The 20,626-nt window shown below is 37.4% G+C and overlaps 1 protein-coding gene across 1 annotated transcript; it reads right to left on the reverse strand.

The window, feature by feature from the left end:
- AKIRIN2 (akirin 2) lies at positions 1–19,503 on the reverse strand. The gene is made up of 5 exons (XM_043591914.1): positions 18,670–19,503; positions 3,437–3,580; positions 1,959–2,108; positions 984–1,055; positions 1–734 (listed from the first exon to the last, which is right to left on the reverse strand). The coding sequence occupies exons 1-5, from the start codon at positions 18,902–18,904 to the stop codon at positions 724–726; spliced, it is 612 nt and encodes a 203-aa protein (XP_043447849.1). The 5' UTR covers positions 18,905–19,503; the 3' UTR covers positions 1–723.
- Between the last annotated feature and the right edge of the window lie 1,123 nt (positions 19,504–20,626).

Raw genomic sequence — 20,626 nt, forward strand, 5'->3', positions numbered from 1 at the left:
TTACATTTAAAACACTGGCTTTATTCAAGTACTACCCATCTGTACATTAAAGCAGGTTAGAAGTAAATGTTTTATTCTTCCAACTAAATTCCAGTACTACAAGGGCAGTAAAACGACGACACACTGGGGAAAAAAATGCAGCAATAAACATTTGATAAAACAATTGATAGAATAAATAAAAACTACCAAATTAAAAAAAAAAAAAAAAGAAGAAAGAAAACTTAAGAAAAGAAAAATCCATTCTGAAACCCCAAGAAGTCCTGGAATACAGAAATGCCCTCCCTCCTTCAATAATAATGTCCTGGGATTACATTCTAGATTATTAATAACTGGTTACAGCTTGGTTGTAGTGCACAATTAAAATCACACTAACTTCATCTGAAGTGTCATTCTACAGTTTTATTTACACAACCAGTGAAGGGCATGTTCTTAGAATACCAGCTTTAATCCTTTTCAAACATATTAATATAAGAAGCCAAATTGTAATGATACAGCAAATGAGGCCACTGGCATTAATACAGGTAGCAAAGGTCCACATCCAGATGGTACTGACATCAGGGAAATATCCGAAACCAGTTGCTGCCTAAGAGTGGTTGCCACTGACGAAAGCTTGAAATAACCTGTATTCACAGGGGGGTATTGGCATTGCTGCATGTCATAATTAGGACCTCTTGCAACAACTCAACAAGGAACAAGGCAGCCCACAAATGCAGAAAACGTGATTCATGAAACATCTAAAAGGGGAGGAAAAGGAAAATTAGTGCAAAGTCCAGGTCAAAATTCAAAGACATTCCAGATCTTCATCCCCAACATCGTTCTACGTATTTAAATAACCAAAAAGTAAGCCTTAATAAAGTTTTGCCTATTTCCTCCAGCCTTTTTTGCTCCATGATTTTGTTAAATTCTCTTCTTGAGAATGTAGATAATTGTAATAAATGTCTTAAGAAATTATCTTGTTTTTAGTTCAAAGATGAAATACTTACAACTAGCAGGCTGTTCTCCATATCGTCGCATTATTTGATCATGCGTAAACTTCACAAATGCATCATATTGTTCTATAAATAAAGATACATATGAATTACACGACTTGCAAGATGTACTATTAGAGCCAGATAAACTGAAAAATCCAGTATGTATAGTGAAACAATTCTAAGTTGGCCCTTTGAATCAGACACATGACTTCAGTAATAATAATAATGTTATCAAATGGAAAGAATACAGAGTTTGGTCAGGAAACCTACATTTCAGTCCAAATTAAGTGACTTTTATGTATAGGCTGGGAAGCTTATTTCTTAACCTATTAAAAATTAAGGGCTTGAAATAAAAAGATCTTGCTCTGCTCTGAAAGTTTAGTAAGTGATCTTTGAATGGCAGTTTACTGCAATGAGGGGAAACAGGAAAACAGAAGCTTAACAAAATATATCCCAAAGCATCTACCTGTAACCTAATCAGATGTCACAGAAAAAGATGTCACATAACTAAGCAAATTTTCTTGCCTGTATTAGCACCTTGATTTAACAACTTCAAAATAAAAAAGCTTATACTATCAACACCTAGTAAAATCTGTGGCTTAAAAAAATCAGGGAAATCCTGATTAAGTTACCATACACAATAGTGGAAAAGTTATCATGAAAGATGTAGTCTAAAAATCCAAAACCAAAGTCAGGTAAACAGCCGAAATCAAGTTTTCAGCACAGGAAAACCAAAAAAATCTAGTTCCCATTGATACTACTGCTGATCTACATGGCTAACTTAATACTATTTCTTGAGGTCACTAAGGAAGGCCATGAGCTACAAGAAGGTTCACTTCCTTTCCTGAACTGAAATTCTCTGGTTCTTAGAAAATACTGTAACCAGTGGCTACACAGGGTAAGTTAATTGACGTGAAGGATACATGGGAAATAATACATTTCTTACAGTTGAGTTTCTGGGAGATCTAAAGTAAGCTCATTGCATACCTGCAAGTTTTGTGTTCAATATTTCTTCATACTCTTCTCGAACTTTCTCTTCACGTTCTTTCAACAAACGTTCACAGATCATCCCAACCTGCCGTAGAGTGAATAAGGGCTGTTCTTTTTTTAATGGTGAGGACGTTGCAGATGAAGTCCCTATGTATAACATGAACAAAAGCACATGATTTAGAGCCATCGTGAAGAGACTGCTGCAAGTATTGAAAACAGCACTCAAATCTTAAATTATTTGGTATATGAAAAGATGTTTAATTCTTATCGGAACTTCACTGATTCCTGGAAAATACTTCTATTTAAAACACAGGCTTTGACTACTACCCATCTAGGCATTAAAGTGCTGCAAGTATTTTATACACCCTCAAATACACAGATTTCCTATCAGTTGTTTGTCCTGCTCTGTATGTCTGTCTCTAGTACTCCCAATTCCTCGTTTCACTTGCTTTTCTGTAAACTGCATGGTTGGGACCAGTTAACTAATTATCCGCGTTAGAGCTGTGATTGTTAGAGCTGTGTCTATCACAAGATTAAAGTATGCCAGCTTTAATCTGTAACCATGATGGGCTATCTTTACTTTCAAATTCCTAGTTTTTAGTTGAGGCTGCCACTTAATTGATCTTCTAGGTAAATTGACTAAATGAATGATGATGAACTTGGTTCCTGCTGATTTAAGTCTAGTCTCTACCCTTAACCTCCCCTTACAACATTTCACTCACACACTGGCACTCCACACCCAACTGGCAGGAGCACTGTGGAACTTAGTTTTGAACAATTTTGTTTCCTAATCTATTTTTATTTGACTATTTTATATACTTTGATTTTTTTTTTTTTTTTAAAGGAAACTATCCCCCAAGCCCATGGGGCTTGAACTTACAACCCTGAGGTCAGGGGTTGAATGCACTACCTACTGAGCCCCTGAATGTTTTCTTTTATTCTGCCAGGTTTTCTTATCCCTGCTGGTAGGGAAGAGAAGGAAGGCAACTACCATCACAAGAAAAACTATTTTGCTGAGAACTTTACTAAACATTAAGAGCCACTTTCCACCTTTGGGAATCTACCCTGATAGGGTATATATACATGGAAATTTTTTAAGTACTATAATACCAAATTCAGTCTAATTATCTTCATTAATGGTTAAATTATGGGAAATCCATAAAATGGCGGAGTATTAAACTGTGGCCAAGGTACATCTATACTTAACAGAGATACATGGTATGTTATTTATTTATTTTTTCTTTACAAAGGCTACAAATCACATCACTTACGGGAAAGTCCACTTAGGGGATATTATATCAAGGTGGTTGTCTCTGGGTAGTGGGAATCCAGGGAGCAAGTACTTACTTTGTACCATGTTTTAAGAGATCACACATTACTTGTATAAATTTCTTTTTTTAAATCAAAGGCGAGAAAAGACAAGCTTGAGTCACCATACTAAATAACATTTCCTTTCACTTTAAGTTTATTATTACCTGGTGAAGCTGGTCCACTGAGGAGAAATGCATGTGGTTGTGCCTCTGAAGTACAACATGGATCTGTCTGTTGAAAACTAGTTTCTAAATGTCTTCTCTTCTGCATGCGTTTATACTCTTGTTTTATGTTGTACAGAATTTGTTCTAGAGAAGAAAAATGACCAGATAAAAACCATGAAGTTAAAAAAAAAACAAAAAACAAACAACGCTTGGGTTTTCAACAATTACTTGGTACAACCAATCTACTGAAAATATTCTCTTCAAGTAATATCCAGAAGACTGATGTTCTGGAGGAATTCATTTAAGCATTAATAGGGGCAACTTATTCAGAAACAGCACATACACACCACCTGGAATTTAGCTATTCTACAATACGATTTCTTCTGAGCACCAATTATCAAAAAATAACTTAAAAGTTTTTCATTCAATGTAAAGATAAGGGCATCTTATGAACTTTTAGTTCACTTTAGTTTACTCAGACTCTTAAAAATCCCAAATTCAAAGGCCACCTTATTCATCACAATAGAACTATTAATATTAAGCAGGCTTTTCCAAGACCATAAATAATTAGAAGTGGGGAGCACTATGTATATACAAACACACCCCAGTGAGAATTGACAAAATGATAGAATGAAGGAGAAAACTAAAAAAAAAAAAAAAAAAAAAAAAAATCATAAATGGTCATGGCCATTAATATTAAGCTCAACAGAACCTAAGAATATTATAATATTAACAGCAAAAAGTGTTGGGGGTAAAAGCCCATGTAATGTGATTGGTACAGAACAGGTACTCAATAGTAAACCACCATACCAGTGTACCATTATCTTCAACCACAACCATCCAAACAGGGGTAAAATCCTATCAAGCTTATCCTTTATGCCAGTATGGTTCATTTTATAAAGATTTCTAATTCAAAATAGCCTCTCTAGAAAATATTTCCCTGAGGTTTCCATTTCCCTCAAAACACTTTCTCACAATCATCATAGCTCCTAGATAGATTACCCATGTGAAAAGCCACACCCTAAATTTGTTAATCCCAATCCAAAACAAAATTAAACAAAAGATGGCAATTAGGCATTAAAATGATTTATAAATATATCAGAATGTAACTTTAGCAATCAAGTCTACAATGATGTGTTAATTTAAAAATGAACTGAAAAGTTGATTGAAGGCTAAAGATTTACATGAGAGCAATCTTTTTAAAAAAAATTAATACTGGTAGTTTTCTCAGGTATGTATTTAATTCTCCTCTTTCCTGGCGTTATGTTGTTTCTCTAGTAAGAACTTTTAGGGCTTTTGAGAGAGAAGACCCTGAGCGGACATTAATCAGTCGCTTATTTTATTTTTTCTCCTTAAACATTTTAGATTCTGCCACTTTCATTATTTTAACGGGGAAAAAAAAGCTGCAGAAAGACATATCCAGTGAAGAAGATTCCATTTATGTAAATTTTGTGGTGTAAACAAATCTGTTACGTATACATGAATGTGCAGCTTAAGTATAGAATCACACATTGGAATGATTTAACTTTAGGACGGCTGTATTAAGGGGTACTTTATCTGTAACATTTTTCAGAATCTTAACATTTGTCTATATTAAACATGGTCATTTTCAGCCCTTTTCCATTTATTTGAAATAGTCTGTAATTTAAAAATGAATTTACCAGTGTGAAATAAAATGGCTATCTACTAAACAGTTAATAAGCACCTTGATAGAAATGGGTTTCCTAAGATTCATAGAGGGGTCCAACAAAACTACTGCAACTTCCTATATCAACCAGGACAAACAGATAGCTTTATTATTTTTTTTTTTTAATAACAGAACTCTTTAGTAGCAATATTCTAAAAAGTGTTCAAAGTAATGATGTTTTGGTCTCTGATGGACATCAAGCCTCCCTCATTTATCACTTTCTGATCAAAGCTACCACCATTCTGATAAAAAGTGCCATTTAAAGCATCCTAAAGTTTATTCACAACCAAAGATTTCAAATGTACAAGTTACAAGAGTAACTTGTCCACAACATCTTTTGTGTGACTTATTTTTTGATTACCACAACTGTTCTCAAGATCATAGTCTTCCTTTTGCTTCTTCACAAAATCAGAGCACAACTAAGATGTATCAAAATAATAGTAACAAACTCAAATTTGTTCATTTGATAATCTCAAATCATAGGCTATATAGATCTAGCCTGGGATTAAGATACAGTAAAACTTCTTAAAATTTAGCTTTGTAAACCTCCATACCATCTAATACTTAAGAAGCAGAACAAGCTAAAGAATTTTAAGGTATAATTTACAAAATGAATTCACCAATTTAAATGTACACTTTGATGACTTCTAACATATGCAAATGAAACAAACAGGTCTTGGAACCACTACAATCATAATGAAGAACTTTATCACTCCAAAAAGTTCTCTCATGCTACTGTTCACCACCTTCACCTTCATTACCACAATATTCATCTACTTTCACTATTTGAAATTTTTTTGCCGTTTTGAAAATTTCATATAAATGGAATCATAGAAAGTGTAGATTTTTGTGTCTGACTTCTCTCAGCAAAATGCTTTTGAGATTCATAAATAATTAAGCCCTTTTTATTAATTAGTACTCCATGGTGTGTATCTGTACACACACACCTTATCCAGTCTCCTTTTAATGGATATTTAGATTGCTTCCAATTTGGGGCTATTATGACTAAGGCTATTATAAATATTCAAGTACAAGGCTACAGGTGTAAAAACTTTCATTTCTCATGGATAAATAACCTAGAAGAGGAACAGGATGGCCTGATTATATGATAAGTGCATGGCTTTACTTTGTAAGAAGCTGCCAAACCATTTTCCACAATACCATCTTACACTCCCACCAGCAATGTATGAGGGTGTTCCTTTGCCAACATCTTTGCCAACACTTGATACTGGCAGTTAAAGAACTGAAGAAAAAAAGCCTACAGTGCTTTTATGTCGAATATGATGCAACTGTGTCATCTAAGCCTCACTGTGCTCATAGATGCTCTAATACTGGTAACATGTAATCAACAATGTTATGGCAGTGTTAAATGTTATGGCCAATTTAACTTGACCAAGATCTCAGCTAACTGTAAGCCTCAAACTCATTTACCTCAGTTCGGATAGGCATACAGTTTTAAAGCTGTTAACTCAAGAAATTTACCCAGATTCAATTTCCACAACACATTCTAAGCTCAACCTAGGTACCTGGCCAACTGAAGTTGCTTCCACACCAGTTGGATAAAGGTCTTCCACACATCAATAAAGTTCCTAGGTCTACTTAAACTACTTAAATCTAGCCATCTCTAATCAAACTGGCAAGTGCCATTTTATCCCAAGTTCATGTAACATCTAACATCATGTTGCCAACACAATTTATGGTACATAAGAAAAAGTGAAATGAAACTTCTAACATTATCAGTTGAACATTCCAGTTTTTTTTTTATTTTTATTAAAAAAAATTTTTTTTTCAACGTTTTTTATTTATTTTTGGGACAGAGAGAGACAGAGCATGAACGGGGGAGGGGCAGAGAGAGAGGGAGACACAGAATCGGAAACAGGCTCCAGGCTCCAAGCCATCAGCCCAGAGCCTGACGCGGGGCTCGAACTCACGGACCACGAGATTGTGACATGGCTGAAGTCGGACGCTTAACCGACTGCGCCACCCAGGCGCCCCTGAACATTCCAGTTTTAATGCAGGCTTCATATCTGGCTTATGGAAGCATCGACTGAATTTGCAGCAAATCACCTAGAGCAAAATACACTTATCTTCATAACAAACTACACCACAAAATGGTTATATCCCTTTTCAAAAATCCTAAAAACTACATTACTCTTTTACCACAAAAAACTAAGGCTTCCACTGCACTATGTATAAGTGAAAGTCAAAGTATTAGCAAATTCTGTGATTAATGGCATTTTCATTCCCATATCTAGTAAATGACATTAAAATTGCCAGTAAAATTCTCCTCCTTAACAGGTGGGAGATTATCAATGATTAATATTCCAAAGGAATATTAAAAAAAAAGAAAACAGAGAACAACTGGATAAATGTTAAAAAGAAAAAGCCTGGCTTGTGGCAACATTAAGCCTGCTCCCAAACTGTTTTATTACTCTTAGTTGCCACTGATTACTTAAGAAAGCCTGGACACAATACAGTCAACAATATAAACAGAAGAAAGTGGTTGTAGGGATTAAAAAATAAGTTAACAAGGATAAGAGAAACAGCAACAAGATGGAACTGAGAGCAAAGGGAGGAATATAGAATTAGAAGCAACTACAAATGTCTTTCTAGAGTATAGTCCATAAGATGTCTAAAGATCTGTGACATGTGAAACTTTTGCTCCAGACCCGCATAGACTTGCCATTTTCCTACTGACGTAATTACTAAATCAAACATTAACAGGTCTCATTAAGTTTTAGGTTTAGGTGTATAAGACATTTTTTGTACCACCTTCCATGCCAGTTTCTCTTTGGAGTATCTTTGAAAAAATAAAGTGAAATTTCATCTAGACAGATAAATAATGGGATTAAAAATAAAACAAATCTTGGGGCGCCTGGGTGGCTCAGTCGGTTAAGTGTCCGACTTCAGCTCAGGTCACGATCTCGCGGTCCGTGAGTTTGAGCCCTGCGTTGGGCTCTGGGCTGATGGCTCAGAGCCTGGAGCCTGCTTCTGATTCTGTGTCTCCCTCTCTCTCTGCCCCTCCCCCGTTCATGCTCTGTCTCTGTCTCAAAAATAAATAAATGTTAATAAAAAAAAAATTATAAAAATAAAAATAAAAAAAAAATAAAACAAATCTTGAAAGCTTGTTAGTTTTAGGCAGGAACACAAATTAAGTACAGAAAACCTGCAGTAGCTGATAAGACCTAAAAATAAGGAACTGTTTCCAAATAAAATAACAAACCAAATCTAGAGCACTCAACTACATACTAGACATTGCCATCTCCTTTATAAATTAAAACATACACAATTAAGAGTTGTAATGGAGGTCCATTTTAATAAATAAATTACTTTCCCAGGATATTTGCCCAGAAACTAAAACAGTTCTTATGTTCTAAGCACAATGTTCTTACTCAGACAAGAGCTATCTAACTGAAAAGAATGAGTTGATGCCATTTTTAATTCACTTTAAAATTACTACGTCAAAGGGACATGGAACCAAATTTTAACACAAGATTGTTAAATTATATCTGGAGTTTTAACTTCTATTTCGATTAACATGAATCCTAATAAGCATAATATAGCTGCACACAATTATACAAACATTAGGGTATTATCTACAGTACTTTAAAAGCAACTGGCTAAGATTCTAAGTTTATAATATATATAATATTTTACTGTACAAGAGACATTCATTTATATCCTACAAGAGGAAGAAAAGGCATAATCACTACAAATCAAATTATGTTATTTCACTGGTACTGTAATAGCCAATGATTACTTATTTGAAGTGACTCAACTTGTTAAAACCCTTCAGATCTAAGTATAAATTTTACAAATTAACTGCACAATGGGAGTCATTAATGCAAGGAGTCCAACAACGCTCAATCAGCAGGTGGTTCCTCCCTGATATCCAATAAGTTTCATACTTCTCTTATATTACACTAGACTCTAAAGGATATAACTATGTTGTCGTTGGTTAGCTCTTTACAAGTATCTTCCCAAACAGTTTATAATCTAGGAAAACCAAAAAAAAGCAGTAAATAGGAAAGAGAAAGGGGAAGCTGAACCATCCAAAATCCAAAACACATGCTACAAAAACATTTAATGCCATGGCAAAAAGGTCAGCCTCTATTTCAGTTAACTACAGACATGAAAACAAGGTAAGATCTAGAGTGGACTCCTTGAGGAGGACTCTAGGGCACCACGATCAAGCTGAAGAACAAATCCATCTCCTACAACAATTTATTAAAACACCCACCACACACACACACACACACACACACACACACACACACACACACACACACACCAAGCAATAGCTTACCTAGAAACCACAGATTGCAAACTGATGATTCACAAGCTAAACTGAGCCCAAAACATGCCTGGCCTAGATAGTTTATTATTTTAAAAAATTTTTAAATTTAAAAATGTTCAGAGAGAAGGAGCACACATGAGAGCAGGGAAAGGGTCAGAGGGAGGGAGAGAGACAGGGAGAATCCTATGCAGGCTCTATGCTCAGGGCGGAACCTGACAGGGCTTAGCTGGATTCCACCACCCTGTGATCAACAACCTGAGCTGAAATCAAGAGTTGGATGCTCAATCGACTGAGCCACCTAGGCGCCCCTGAATAGTTTCTTTTTAAAAAGTGTGAATTTATGCCCAATATTTAAAGTTCATTACTTTAATTAAAAGTCAGATTTCTGGCTACTGTTAAGTGGAAAACTAAACTATGTGGCAAAATTCACCTTAAGAGTGGTTGCTACCTTTTGGGGCAGAAATTCTCAAGTGCTTCTAAACTTTAATGGACACACCTACCACCTGGGGAGTTTGTTAAAATGTAGACCCTGAGGGATGGAGCCTGAGATTCTGCACATCTCTTGTGTTTCCAGGTGATTCTACAGATCAGTAGCAAGGCTGGAATTCACAAATTCCCATGAAGTTTTACTTCACTCATTTATATTACTTGCCTGGAACTATGGGCATTTATGTTTCTATCCCCTGCTTGAAATAATAACTCCCCTACTATGGCAGTTAAGAAATAAAGTGGTTAGTTTATTTATTACTGGACATTCTGGAAAATGGAGAGGAGAAGGAAAGCAGTAACAGCAGACTTACTTCAATTACAAAAATATTTAAGGTGATCTAAATTCATTTTGCCACCCTAACCTCCATGGCTTCTGCAATTCAGTATTAGACATGCACTTCCCTGGCAGGAAAATATTCTGTAAACCAATTTAAACTTGACTGTAAATCAAATTAAACTTAGACTCATTACATAATGTTTACATATACTGATTCATTTTTCCTAACACCATTCTTAAAATATGAAATTCATGTTATGGGACTGAAGGTGAACAAATGCATTTACTTTTCTATTACACACTGTTTTAAAAAGCAATTAAGACTACCTTTCATACCAGAAGACAGTGACTGGAAGTCCACAGACATCTTTTGTTTATCCCATTTATATTTTGTATAGTAGCTGTGAATATTTAAAAATCAACAGACTTCAACAAAAATCCTGACTTCTTGGGGAATATCTAATGATAAAAGGTCCAAATTCACCAACACCAGAACTGAGAGGAATGATCTAAACTAAAGATCTAAATTAGAGCTTCATCTGTAAGTGAAAAGTCAAGTCAGGACTATGCATGTGACTGACTGCTTAGGGAGCTATTAGAGAGGACTGCAGCTGAACCTAGAACTAAGAAGTCCTAAGTTTAATAGCTGGATGAAGACAAAAAGAACAGCCAGAAGGGAAGTGTTATCACAGAAGGGAAAAAAATGTTTCAAAAAGGAGTGGCAGAGCAGTATAAATGCCCTAAGAAGAGTCAAATAAGATGAGGACTGATTATATGCCATGGAAATCACTGTTGACTTGGCAAGAACTATTTGAGGTACACACACCTAAGAAGTGAAGAAATAGAAGCAAACAGACTTATTTGAAAGCTCTCTGAATTTGGTTTTGAAGTAAGAAATCTGGATGACTGCTGGAGGAAAATGAGGATGTTTTATTTATTGCTTTATAATGGGAGTCTTGACAATATTTAAAGCCAAAGCAAAGGTCCAGTTGAAAGAGAAAAATAATCCTGAAGATAAGGTTCCTTTGGAGAAGTGGATCCTTCCCTCATTGTGTAAAGTGCCTTAATTATCTCATTTAAACTTCGTTGGTAATACTCAAAGGAAAACAAGACAGCACAACTACTGGTAGTGTTGGTACTGGGAAAAATGAAGAAACTGCCATTAGATGGCTTCTATTTTATCTGTGAAGTTGAAGGCAAGGTCATTCACCGAAATGGCAGGACTGCTGGACAGTGAATAAAGTCCCATTTGAGGTTGCTCCACTGTAACTATCTCCAGCACTTAGGGACAGGAAATGCTCCTAATCCTCACAACCCACCCTAGGAAGTCAGATATTACTATAATCGTGTGCATTATTTTATAGATGAAGAAAATGTGGCTTTGCTTCAATGTCTTCTGAAAGGTCACACAGCTGGAACAAGTCAGGGCCAAGCCTGACCTCAGGGCTTAAGGTCAACATCTACTGCCCTTCCCAGTACTGTATTACTACAATACCTAGCCCGTATTCCACAAGTAACTAAAGTTACAATAAATCACAAGAAGGAAAGCTAATTTTTTTTTTAAAAAATAGGATGTCAGAATAGAGGAATTACTACTATGTATCATGCCCTGAAACCTGAAACTCTGTTGTTAGGAAGATAGTAACCAAACAGTGTATAATTCTCATCTACCCAGAGCTCTGAAACTGGTTATAACAAATTATATATATATATAATATATACACATAAATAATGTATATAAATAAATATATATAAATACATATAAATCTTCCATATTACATTTAGATATTTATATAAGGGATACTTCTACATCTCTAATCTATAGAGGACAGTCCTCTATATCTAACCAGAATGTTTTACTGATGTTTTATAAGGGAGGAATTATTCTAAATTGGTAGGTCAGCACTGTCATACATACAAGGACTGATTACAGTGCCAGCCTCTGATAATGTACCATTTCACTTTAAGCCATGGATGGTTGTTTGTGAGCATCAAGTTCCTCTGTTCTGTCACAGCAACCTAAAACTAAGAAGTTTTTCTTCCAGAGAATTACATTTTGGTAACAGAACAAGGCAATGCTCCATAACAATTAAAAGGCAAAGTTCAAGGACAATAATGCATGAAAAAACTGGCTTTCTCTAATCTTTCAAATTCCACTCTACATTCTATTCTTTAATTGCTAGATCAATTCAACAATATACATTTATGTAAATATATGTGTGTGTGTGTGTGTGTGTGTGTGTGTGTGTGAAGAAATAAAACATGGGGTGCCTGGGTGACTCAGTCGATTAATCATCCAACTCTTGATTTCAGCTCAGGTCATGATCTCATGATTTGCGGTTCAAGCCCCATGTTGGGCTCTGCGCTAACAGTGTAGAGCCTGAACAGCGTAAAGCCTGCTTGGGATTCTCCCCTCCCACCCCCGCACTCACAAGTGCACACTCTCGAAAATAAAAAATAAAAAATAGTTTAAAAAATATGGTAATACTGAAAGTATAAAGATTACAGTGTTTTTATTCAAGTTTAGCTAGCTAATAAAGTACCCACAGTGGTAGCTCTATTCCCTTGAGAGACTCTTTATCTTTGCCTAACCAGCACAGTACCTGGAACTCAAATGAGGTACATAAAAGCTTGAACAAGTGACTTCTGGAGTGAATATTTAGATTTTAACAATGTTGAGAAAAACCAGATACATGAATCGAACCTAGAAACTAAAAATTAAGTCAACCCCCCAAAAATGTATTAATGGGAAGATGACAATTTTACTACAATCAAAATGTTGCAAAGCACTAGTCCATTTCAGGATGATCTACCTATGACATCTGTAACAAAAACTAATGACTTATAACTTTTAAAGGGAGGACGAAAGCAAGTTATAACCCCCAAGACAAACTATAAGCAGATTATGAGCTGTTTTTCTAATGCTGGAAGGTTAAAAACCACTACCACCACCCAAAAAAAGTCTACCATCACAAGGAAGATTACACAGTCTGGCATACTGCAAAATTTTAATCGAAAGGCCCAAAATAAATACCAAAACTGACAATGTGACATACAGTTTTAATTTACCTGCAAGGATTCCCTCCCTATTCAATAAAGCTTCATCAGGTGAGAAACTTGTTATAATGTAAATCACTTAATTCCTTTAGAAATAAAAGACCAGAAATTTCGTATTACAAAGTATTTTCTCCTAAAAATGTACAAACTCTAAAAATGTGTTTCTTCAAATGAGATCTCTGAAAATGATAAAATCCTATGTTTATCATCATTGTCCAGAAAAATGAGGGAATACTGAGAAGTATACTTCAAATGCCTCAATAAAAGTATTGTTCAGTCTTAAACTAATTGCTATACTTATTACTACTCATTTGTTTGAGTCACAATCTTTTTTCAAAACATGTTTTAACAATTGTGGCTATATTGTTATAAAACAGTGTAAAAAGAAAAACTGGTACAGAATGAAGGGTAGAACTGAAATTACTTTTTTTTTTTTTTTTAACTTAGCATCTCTAAGAACCTTGGGAAATGCCAAGGCTGGATTAACTCAACAAATAAATCTGATAAATATCTTAAAACTTTGTGGTAAGACATTAAGAAGGAAGGTATGGCAGATAATACCTTTGGGATTACTTTCAAACTATAACCCACTGTATCCTCTCAAAATCCAGGGGGGGCAATTACTGTTAACAGTCTTTGCTACAAGACTGCTGCTGATAGATCACATTTCCCAGATGTGTTCAGAAAGCTGAGAAACATTGGTAAGCGGAATTCTAGAATCCCAACACTCAGCAATAAAATTAAAGATGACCCTCTTGAACTAATAAATTCATTTGTTCAAGACCTCTTCACCATCTGCAGAGGCCAGACTGGTTCATTTAAGCAAACAAGTATTCCACCCTTCACACTTTTTAGTCTTTTCAAAAGGTAAGTAATTCACTGTGGTTTCACATGTGCTTAGAGAATGATGTGTGAGTCAACAGTACTCGCACAGAGTTAATGCAAAGACTGCAGGGACCACAACTTGCTTGTTAATTAGTTATAGGTACTTAAAAGACCAACACCCCAACACCATTATCTAGTTTCATGAGCACCTATCCAAGAGGTGCTCCAAACCTAATCCATGTTATAATTCTGCATTCCTCTTTTAAGTGGAAAGAGAATCAAGTTTATTTTCAAATAGAAAAAATATGCAAAGCAGGGCACTTCCACTTAATCTCTTAATTTACAACCTTTCAAAACAGAAGTAACTTTCGGGGCGCCTGGGTAGTTCAGTCGGTTAAGCGCCTGACTCTTGATTTCGGCTCAGGCATGATCTCATGGTTCATGAAGTTCCAGCACCAAGACAGCATGGAGCCTGCTTGGAATGATCTCTCCCTTTCTGTCTGCCCCTCCCCAGCACACGCTCTATCTTTCTCTTTCTCTCTCTCACCTGGGTCCATCAAACACTCAGGAAAAGATCTACCTGAGTACATACACAGTGTCTTTTTTTCCCTATAAAGCCATTCAAAAACTGAAGAAATTTATTATTCTCCTTTACCTCTCGGATTATGTGTCTGTGCCAATCATGGTACTGGTAGCATCTATACCTAAAGAAGGGCTAACCTCTCTTCAACCTAGCCATGTTTACCTTATTGTTTCTGTGTTCAAGTTAGGCTTTATTTTTCTATTTAAAGAAAAAAAAGCTCAGTAATGAATACTGCTATGCTCTTGCTTTTAAAGGCCAAAAACTTAACAAGATTCTTAAATGCATAATCCATAGAAATATGAAATAACGGCAGCTGCATACACAGTCCTAAGTAAAATTTAAAATTTGAAGTACAAAGACCATTAAAAACCATCTATTTGCCAAATCCACTGAGAAACTAGAAGCAACTTAACAGCTGTCTAAATAACCACAAAATATTAAAAACACTTCTGGCTCAATACAAATGACATCTGAAGTGAAATGCTGCCTCCTGCAACAGACATCTCATTTGTTTGCCTAGAACCGTTTATACTTCATTTAAACCAGCTGGTGTCTCCGTTTGTAGGCATGCATCAATGTCTACTGAACAATCTAAGTTCCTGTAAACCCTTCCCCATTCACAAGCTGCAATTTCCATTTTTAATGGCAAGTTTCCAGCAAATACAATGAATTCTTACAAAGGAATTTAACTCTTCATCCAACTCAATTCCTAAGACTAGAGCAATGGTAACAAGACCTAAACAATGTGTATAATAAAAGTGTCTAGCAAATTCCCAAATAGTTGACATCCATAGAAGGATCTCTTCACCAAACCATTCATTTCAGTACACAATTATGAAACACAATGTGTTTGATTTGACTGATAGTCACTTGTAATGGTACAGGATATTTCAGTTTTATTAAAATAATTTTGTTCTTGGGAATGTTGTGACAATCTTTGACTAAGAGATAATATTAAAATATTTCAAAAACTAATGAAGATGCAGAACACTCTGAAATCTGTTTTCAACTAATTTATCAGGGTGAGAGTACTGATACAACTAGTAGAGGTCTTCATTTTCCCAGTCGATCCCCCCAGCCCCCTTCCCTATCATTAACTTTTCCCTTTTTCACATCCTGAGCATTATAAACTCCACTGCTAACAGAGCAGGGAGTGGACACACTTCTTCTGTAAAGGATCAGGCAGTAAATACTTGAGCTTTGGGAAAATACAATCTCTTTCACAAATACTAGCTCTGCCGTTGTAGCCTGCAATGGACCATACTTTAAGAAGAAAAAAAAAGCATGGCTGTGTTCCAGTAAAACTTTTTTTTTTTTTTTTTGCCAGCCCTTTCCTTTTTCCTGGCATTAAGCTGCAACAGTTTGAAAAATAAAGATTTAAATAATAGTCATCAAGTCAAACTTTGGAATCACCTTCCTGGGGTGACTAAAATAAACCAGGGTTTAAAACAAGATGTTCAAGTTCCTGAAACTACTAGTAAAGCCACAACATGATTTCAACTACACATCAAAACACACTATATAAGTATCCAGAAAAGAATGATGATAAAACGCTGAATTATATGCACGCTCTAAAAAAATTCACTTCAATACTCTAGTTCCAAGTTGTTTAAATTATATTTGAACTCACAGAAATGAAAGGAAAATAAAGTTTCCGCAGAGTTCCAATCACTCTCAACTTGGTAAGTCACTTTCCATTTCCAACCCTAGCTACTTATTTCAGCTAAGGATATACAGATATTCACTCTTGTAAAGTTTGAGAATCACCAATGCTAAAACAAGAATCTAAAACTTAAGTGCTTGGGAAAATTATTTGCAAGTTTGGGGACATGAAAACTGAAAAACTCTTTGATACCTGCACAACACTGCAGCTCCCATTATGACAACATTACAAAAACCATACAGGAGCCCGCAAAAGGTGGCCATCTAAAAACAAAGCCAAATTAAGTTACATGCAGAATGTCATCCAAAATTACAGTAAAAAAAAGTAGATTTTAGCAATATAACACTTTACCAATTTCAACTGCTTTTCTGAAATCAACCTTTTTTTAAGTTGAAAAGGCTAAATCAACTTTTAGCAGACTCAAAGTTATCAATTAGGGTGTGATTTTTAAGAGTTCAGGACGTGATCAAACTGCCATCTGTTTGATCAGATGTCAAAAACACCTGGAAGAACAGAATACAGGCATATTTTGGAAAATATGTATTTGAATCATTGGGCTTAAACAATTTCACTAAATCCAGTAATTTTACTATTATAGTCCATTCAATTGAAATTTGAGATAATGTGGAACCAACTGCATTAACCAATGCAATGAAATGACAGATTTGTAAAGGATCACAATTCTTTCTGAGTAAGTTCCCTTTAAAGTGAAGACAAATAAATACAGTTCTGGCCAGTTTACCACATATGCTCAGAACTATTGCAGGACTGAGATACAGTTTAACTCCCAAACCTAACACTGTATTAATTCACCAGCTCCACTGAAATTTATGGCTGGTTAGCCAGGGCTATTTTTAAGTGGCCTTATTTGTTAAGTACAGATTCCTAGGTATCATTTCAATTTTCAATGATACCATTTGATTAAAAAGACAAACTCTAAAAATAATGTTAATCACCAGAAGCTCATTCTTAACACTGATGGTTTCTTTTTTAATGCAAAACCTAACACTAATCAATGAATGCCTTTACATACAAGACTATTTAGGTATAGCTGCTAAATAAAATTATCCGAGAATGCCTCTGAAAACTCACTGCAACTCTAAAATAGTATATCCTTAAGTTAGATCAAATATTTAATAGCAAAAATGGCAGCCTAGGCATTTGAGGAAGGATATTGAAAAACCTGACTTGACCAAAACAATTCAAAATGGAAGTTACCAAATACAGAGGTATATATACTGCCTACAAGTTTTTTAAAAGCCAAGAACAAAACACTTAAAACTATGAAAAGGCTTTGTGTGCAGATATTATTAGCAAAAGCTCAAATATGAAACCTTTGCATGCTATACACACAAAGAAAACAGATTACACCACCAGTCCACAAAAGCCTATCCTAGGACTGTGCCAGGGGCACACAAGGATTTTTAAAGTACAGAAAAAAAACTGAGTATACGCATGCAGTATAAAGCAGCCAAAAGGCATTTCCCCATAGTCACTTTCAGGAAATGTTTCAAGATGAAAAGCAAAAACACTCAAGTCCCTTGAAATCTTGGGTTGATTTTATTATTCTCAAGGCCTAGGCTGTTCTCCCCCACCATCCTTTGCTGAGCAGAAATAAAGCACCTCCAACTAGAAGCAACTCCTCAGCCTCAATTTTCAATACAATTCGCTTTTCATTAAAAGTTCAAGTTTCTCAGGATCTAGACGTATAGTACGATCATATTACAGTACTCGGGAAGAGCATTTTCTTTGTTGTTGACCCTGCTAGGGAAACAGGTCTTGACTCAGCCAAAGTGGCGTTCTTGTGGGTGATTAATGACAGGCCTAGATCTCGCCCCAGTGACATCCATCCCCACCCCCCATCCCCTCGGTACTAAAATCAGCCATGTCTGAACTGGAGGAGGGGCTGCCTCCTCGCCTCAAACCACCCAGTCCCACAGTTAATAGCTGCAACCAATCGATTCAGGGAGACAGACATCGAGATTCGGGTGAAATGTGACCCTCTCTCGCCTAAATTTATGAATAATATCGCCCTCTCTGATCATTTCCGCTGGGGCTCTCCAGACTACGGAAACACTCAATTCCAGTCATTCAGCCCAAAGAAAAGATCTTCCTCTTCCCCACAATACCCGGCAAGGAACGGCCTTGCCTCCCCACCTCCCGACTCCCCCACCCCCTTGACATCAGGCCATTTCTATTGTGTCGCCGAGGCTGGAGGACCTAACTAAAAGAAAGGTGTCTACTACTTTGCTAAGAACGAGCACCAGTCCGGCACCCCCACCCCTGGGGCCGCGTTCCGCGTCCCGGGACCCCAGTTCTCTCGCCCACCCCGGCGGCCGCGGAGCCGAGTCCCACCTGTGGTGAGACGGGAAGAGACGTCGCCAAAGGGGGACGGCTCCATTCGGAGATACTTCTGCGGCGAGGCGGCGGCAGCCGAAAAGGAGGCGGCAGCGGTCGCGGCTGCCGACGACGGAGAGGCAGCAGCCGAGGTGGGCGCCGACAATGGCGCACATCGCCTCCGCTTCGGGGACGCCGGGCTCAGCAGCGGGTCGAAATCCAGAGTCCTTTTCAGAGTGGCTCCACACGCCATGGCCGGGGCAGCCGAGGGCCGGGCTCGGGTGGGGTCGGGGAAGGGTGACGGGAGGGGAGGGCGAGGGAAGTGGGGGGAGAGCGGGACTCGAGGAGAGCCTAGCCGACGAGCTCAAGAGCAGAAAGACGAGTGCCGGAGCGCCGGTGAGGAGATAAGAGCCGCGACCGCCGCTGCCTCCGCGGCAGGGGCAGTGGCCCGGCCGGCCCGGGCGAGAGCGGGAGGGGCGGTGGCGGCCGCTCACGACAGCCGCGTCAGGGGGGCTCTTCCGCCTCCTCAGGCGCAGCTCCCCCGGGAGAGGCTCTGGCCGCCCCCGCCGTCCGTTCGAGCTTTGCGCCGCGCCCGAGGCGCTCCTGCGCTGAGACCGGCTCCCTTCAGCAGTCGATAACAGCCCGGTGAGGTATGAGGCTGGAACGCGACTACAAATACGCCCGAGTTAAGTCAGAAGCTTGAGAGCGGCAGTCGATGTGGAGGGATTAGGAGGTGGCGGCAGCGGCAGGAGCTCCAGCAAACACGTCCAGCCGCTTCCCCCTCCACTGTACGACTATTCCACCCGCCGCCGGCCCCAATATGGCGTCAATAACAACGCCGCCGATTCAAATTCTGCGGCCTCAGGGCGCGTGCGCATAGGGGGTGGACACCCCCGCAGGTGCGTTCTAGGAGTTGTAGTTTTTCACTGTGGAAGGGAATAGGCGTGAAAAGCGATTACGGAGGAGTCACGAAAACTACGACTCCCGTCAGTCAAGGCGCGCCATTCCGAGTTCCGGGTTGGAATTTAAATCCCCTACGCAGCCTGAGTGTAAAAGGAACTAAGCAAAAGAGGAAAAAAAGAAAAGACTGTGAGAGACTAGGAGAGAGGAAAGCCAACTGGTGCGGAACAGGCTTAAAAGATCTTTACAGTTCAGGACATAGTTGTTCTGATACCATCCCTACAATGATTTAACAAACGGGAAATAGAAAACTTAGCCAACCCAGCTTCCAGACAGATTAATTTCTGTAGTAAGAGTGCCAAAACCAAAACCTGTCATAATGAGAGGCTAGGAAATAATATTATGGAATCTATTTAGGACAGCAAGGGACAACAACAGTAATAGTATCAGATTACAGGATCCTTGATTGAACTGGATGCTTTGCCTTCCCAGGTAGCTGCATATATCCATTTATTAAATTCTGCAAAACCAGCTTTACCTGTAAATAAATAGATTTGAAAGACCAAATTGTTTCGCTTTGGATAAAAAGCAAGCGATACCAGAAACTGTATTATCTGTTGAATATTGTACTAGAACTTGTGAACTGTAAGAAATCAAAAAACCTAATGAAATGTCTAGGAAGTAGATAATGAACCCATTTCATAAGCAAAGAAAACAACTTTTTGTAAAAGTTGTACTGTTATTCAGGTACCTAAAATAAGAATCAAATAGGGCATTCATAATGTAAAAAACTGTCACCAGTCTTTTGCCTAGGGAAGCTATCACCAGTCCAAAAGGAAACAAGTTATTTATGTAAATGCCATATTATCAAATGATCATGGCTATCAAATACTGGCTTCCAATGCTTATTTATTACTGTCATTTAGTAACTAAAAGATATTTTGTACCATTTGTCTATTATTACTTACAGCATTTTGACATTAGTTTAATATATTCTTGTTTTATTGAATTGTTCAACACCTTAAAGATTAGCCGTCCTGATCACATTGTGTCAACAACTAAGCTGCACTAATTT

Source organism: Prionailurus bengalensis, chromosome B2 (assembly GCF_016509475.1).
Source record: "Prionailurus bengalensis isolate Pbe53 chromosome B2, Fcat_Pben_1.1_paternal_pri, whole genome shotgun sequence".
Lineage (NCBI taxonomy): Eukaryota > Metazoa > Chordata > Mammalia > Carnivora > Felidae > Prionailurus > Prionailurus bengalensis.

What these genes read in the sequence shown, in the direction of transcription:
- AKIRIN2 (XM_043591914.1), bottom strand. Translation starts at nt 18,904, where the DNA reads ATGGCGTGTGGAGCCACTCTGAAAAGGACTCTGGATTTCGACCCGCTG. An exon ending in CTCTTCCCGTCTCACCACAG is followed by an intron (nt 3,581 to 18,669) that starts GTGGGACTCGGC and finishes TTTCTTCTCTAG; the next exon opens with AACAAATTCTGTACAACATA. An exon ending in ATTGAACACAAAACTTGCAG is followed by an intron (nt 1,056 to 1,958) that starts GTATGCAATGAG and finishes CTTTATTTATAG; the next exon opens with AACAATATGATGCATTTGTG.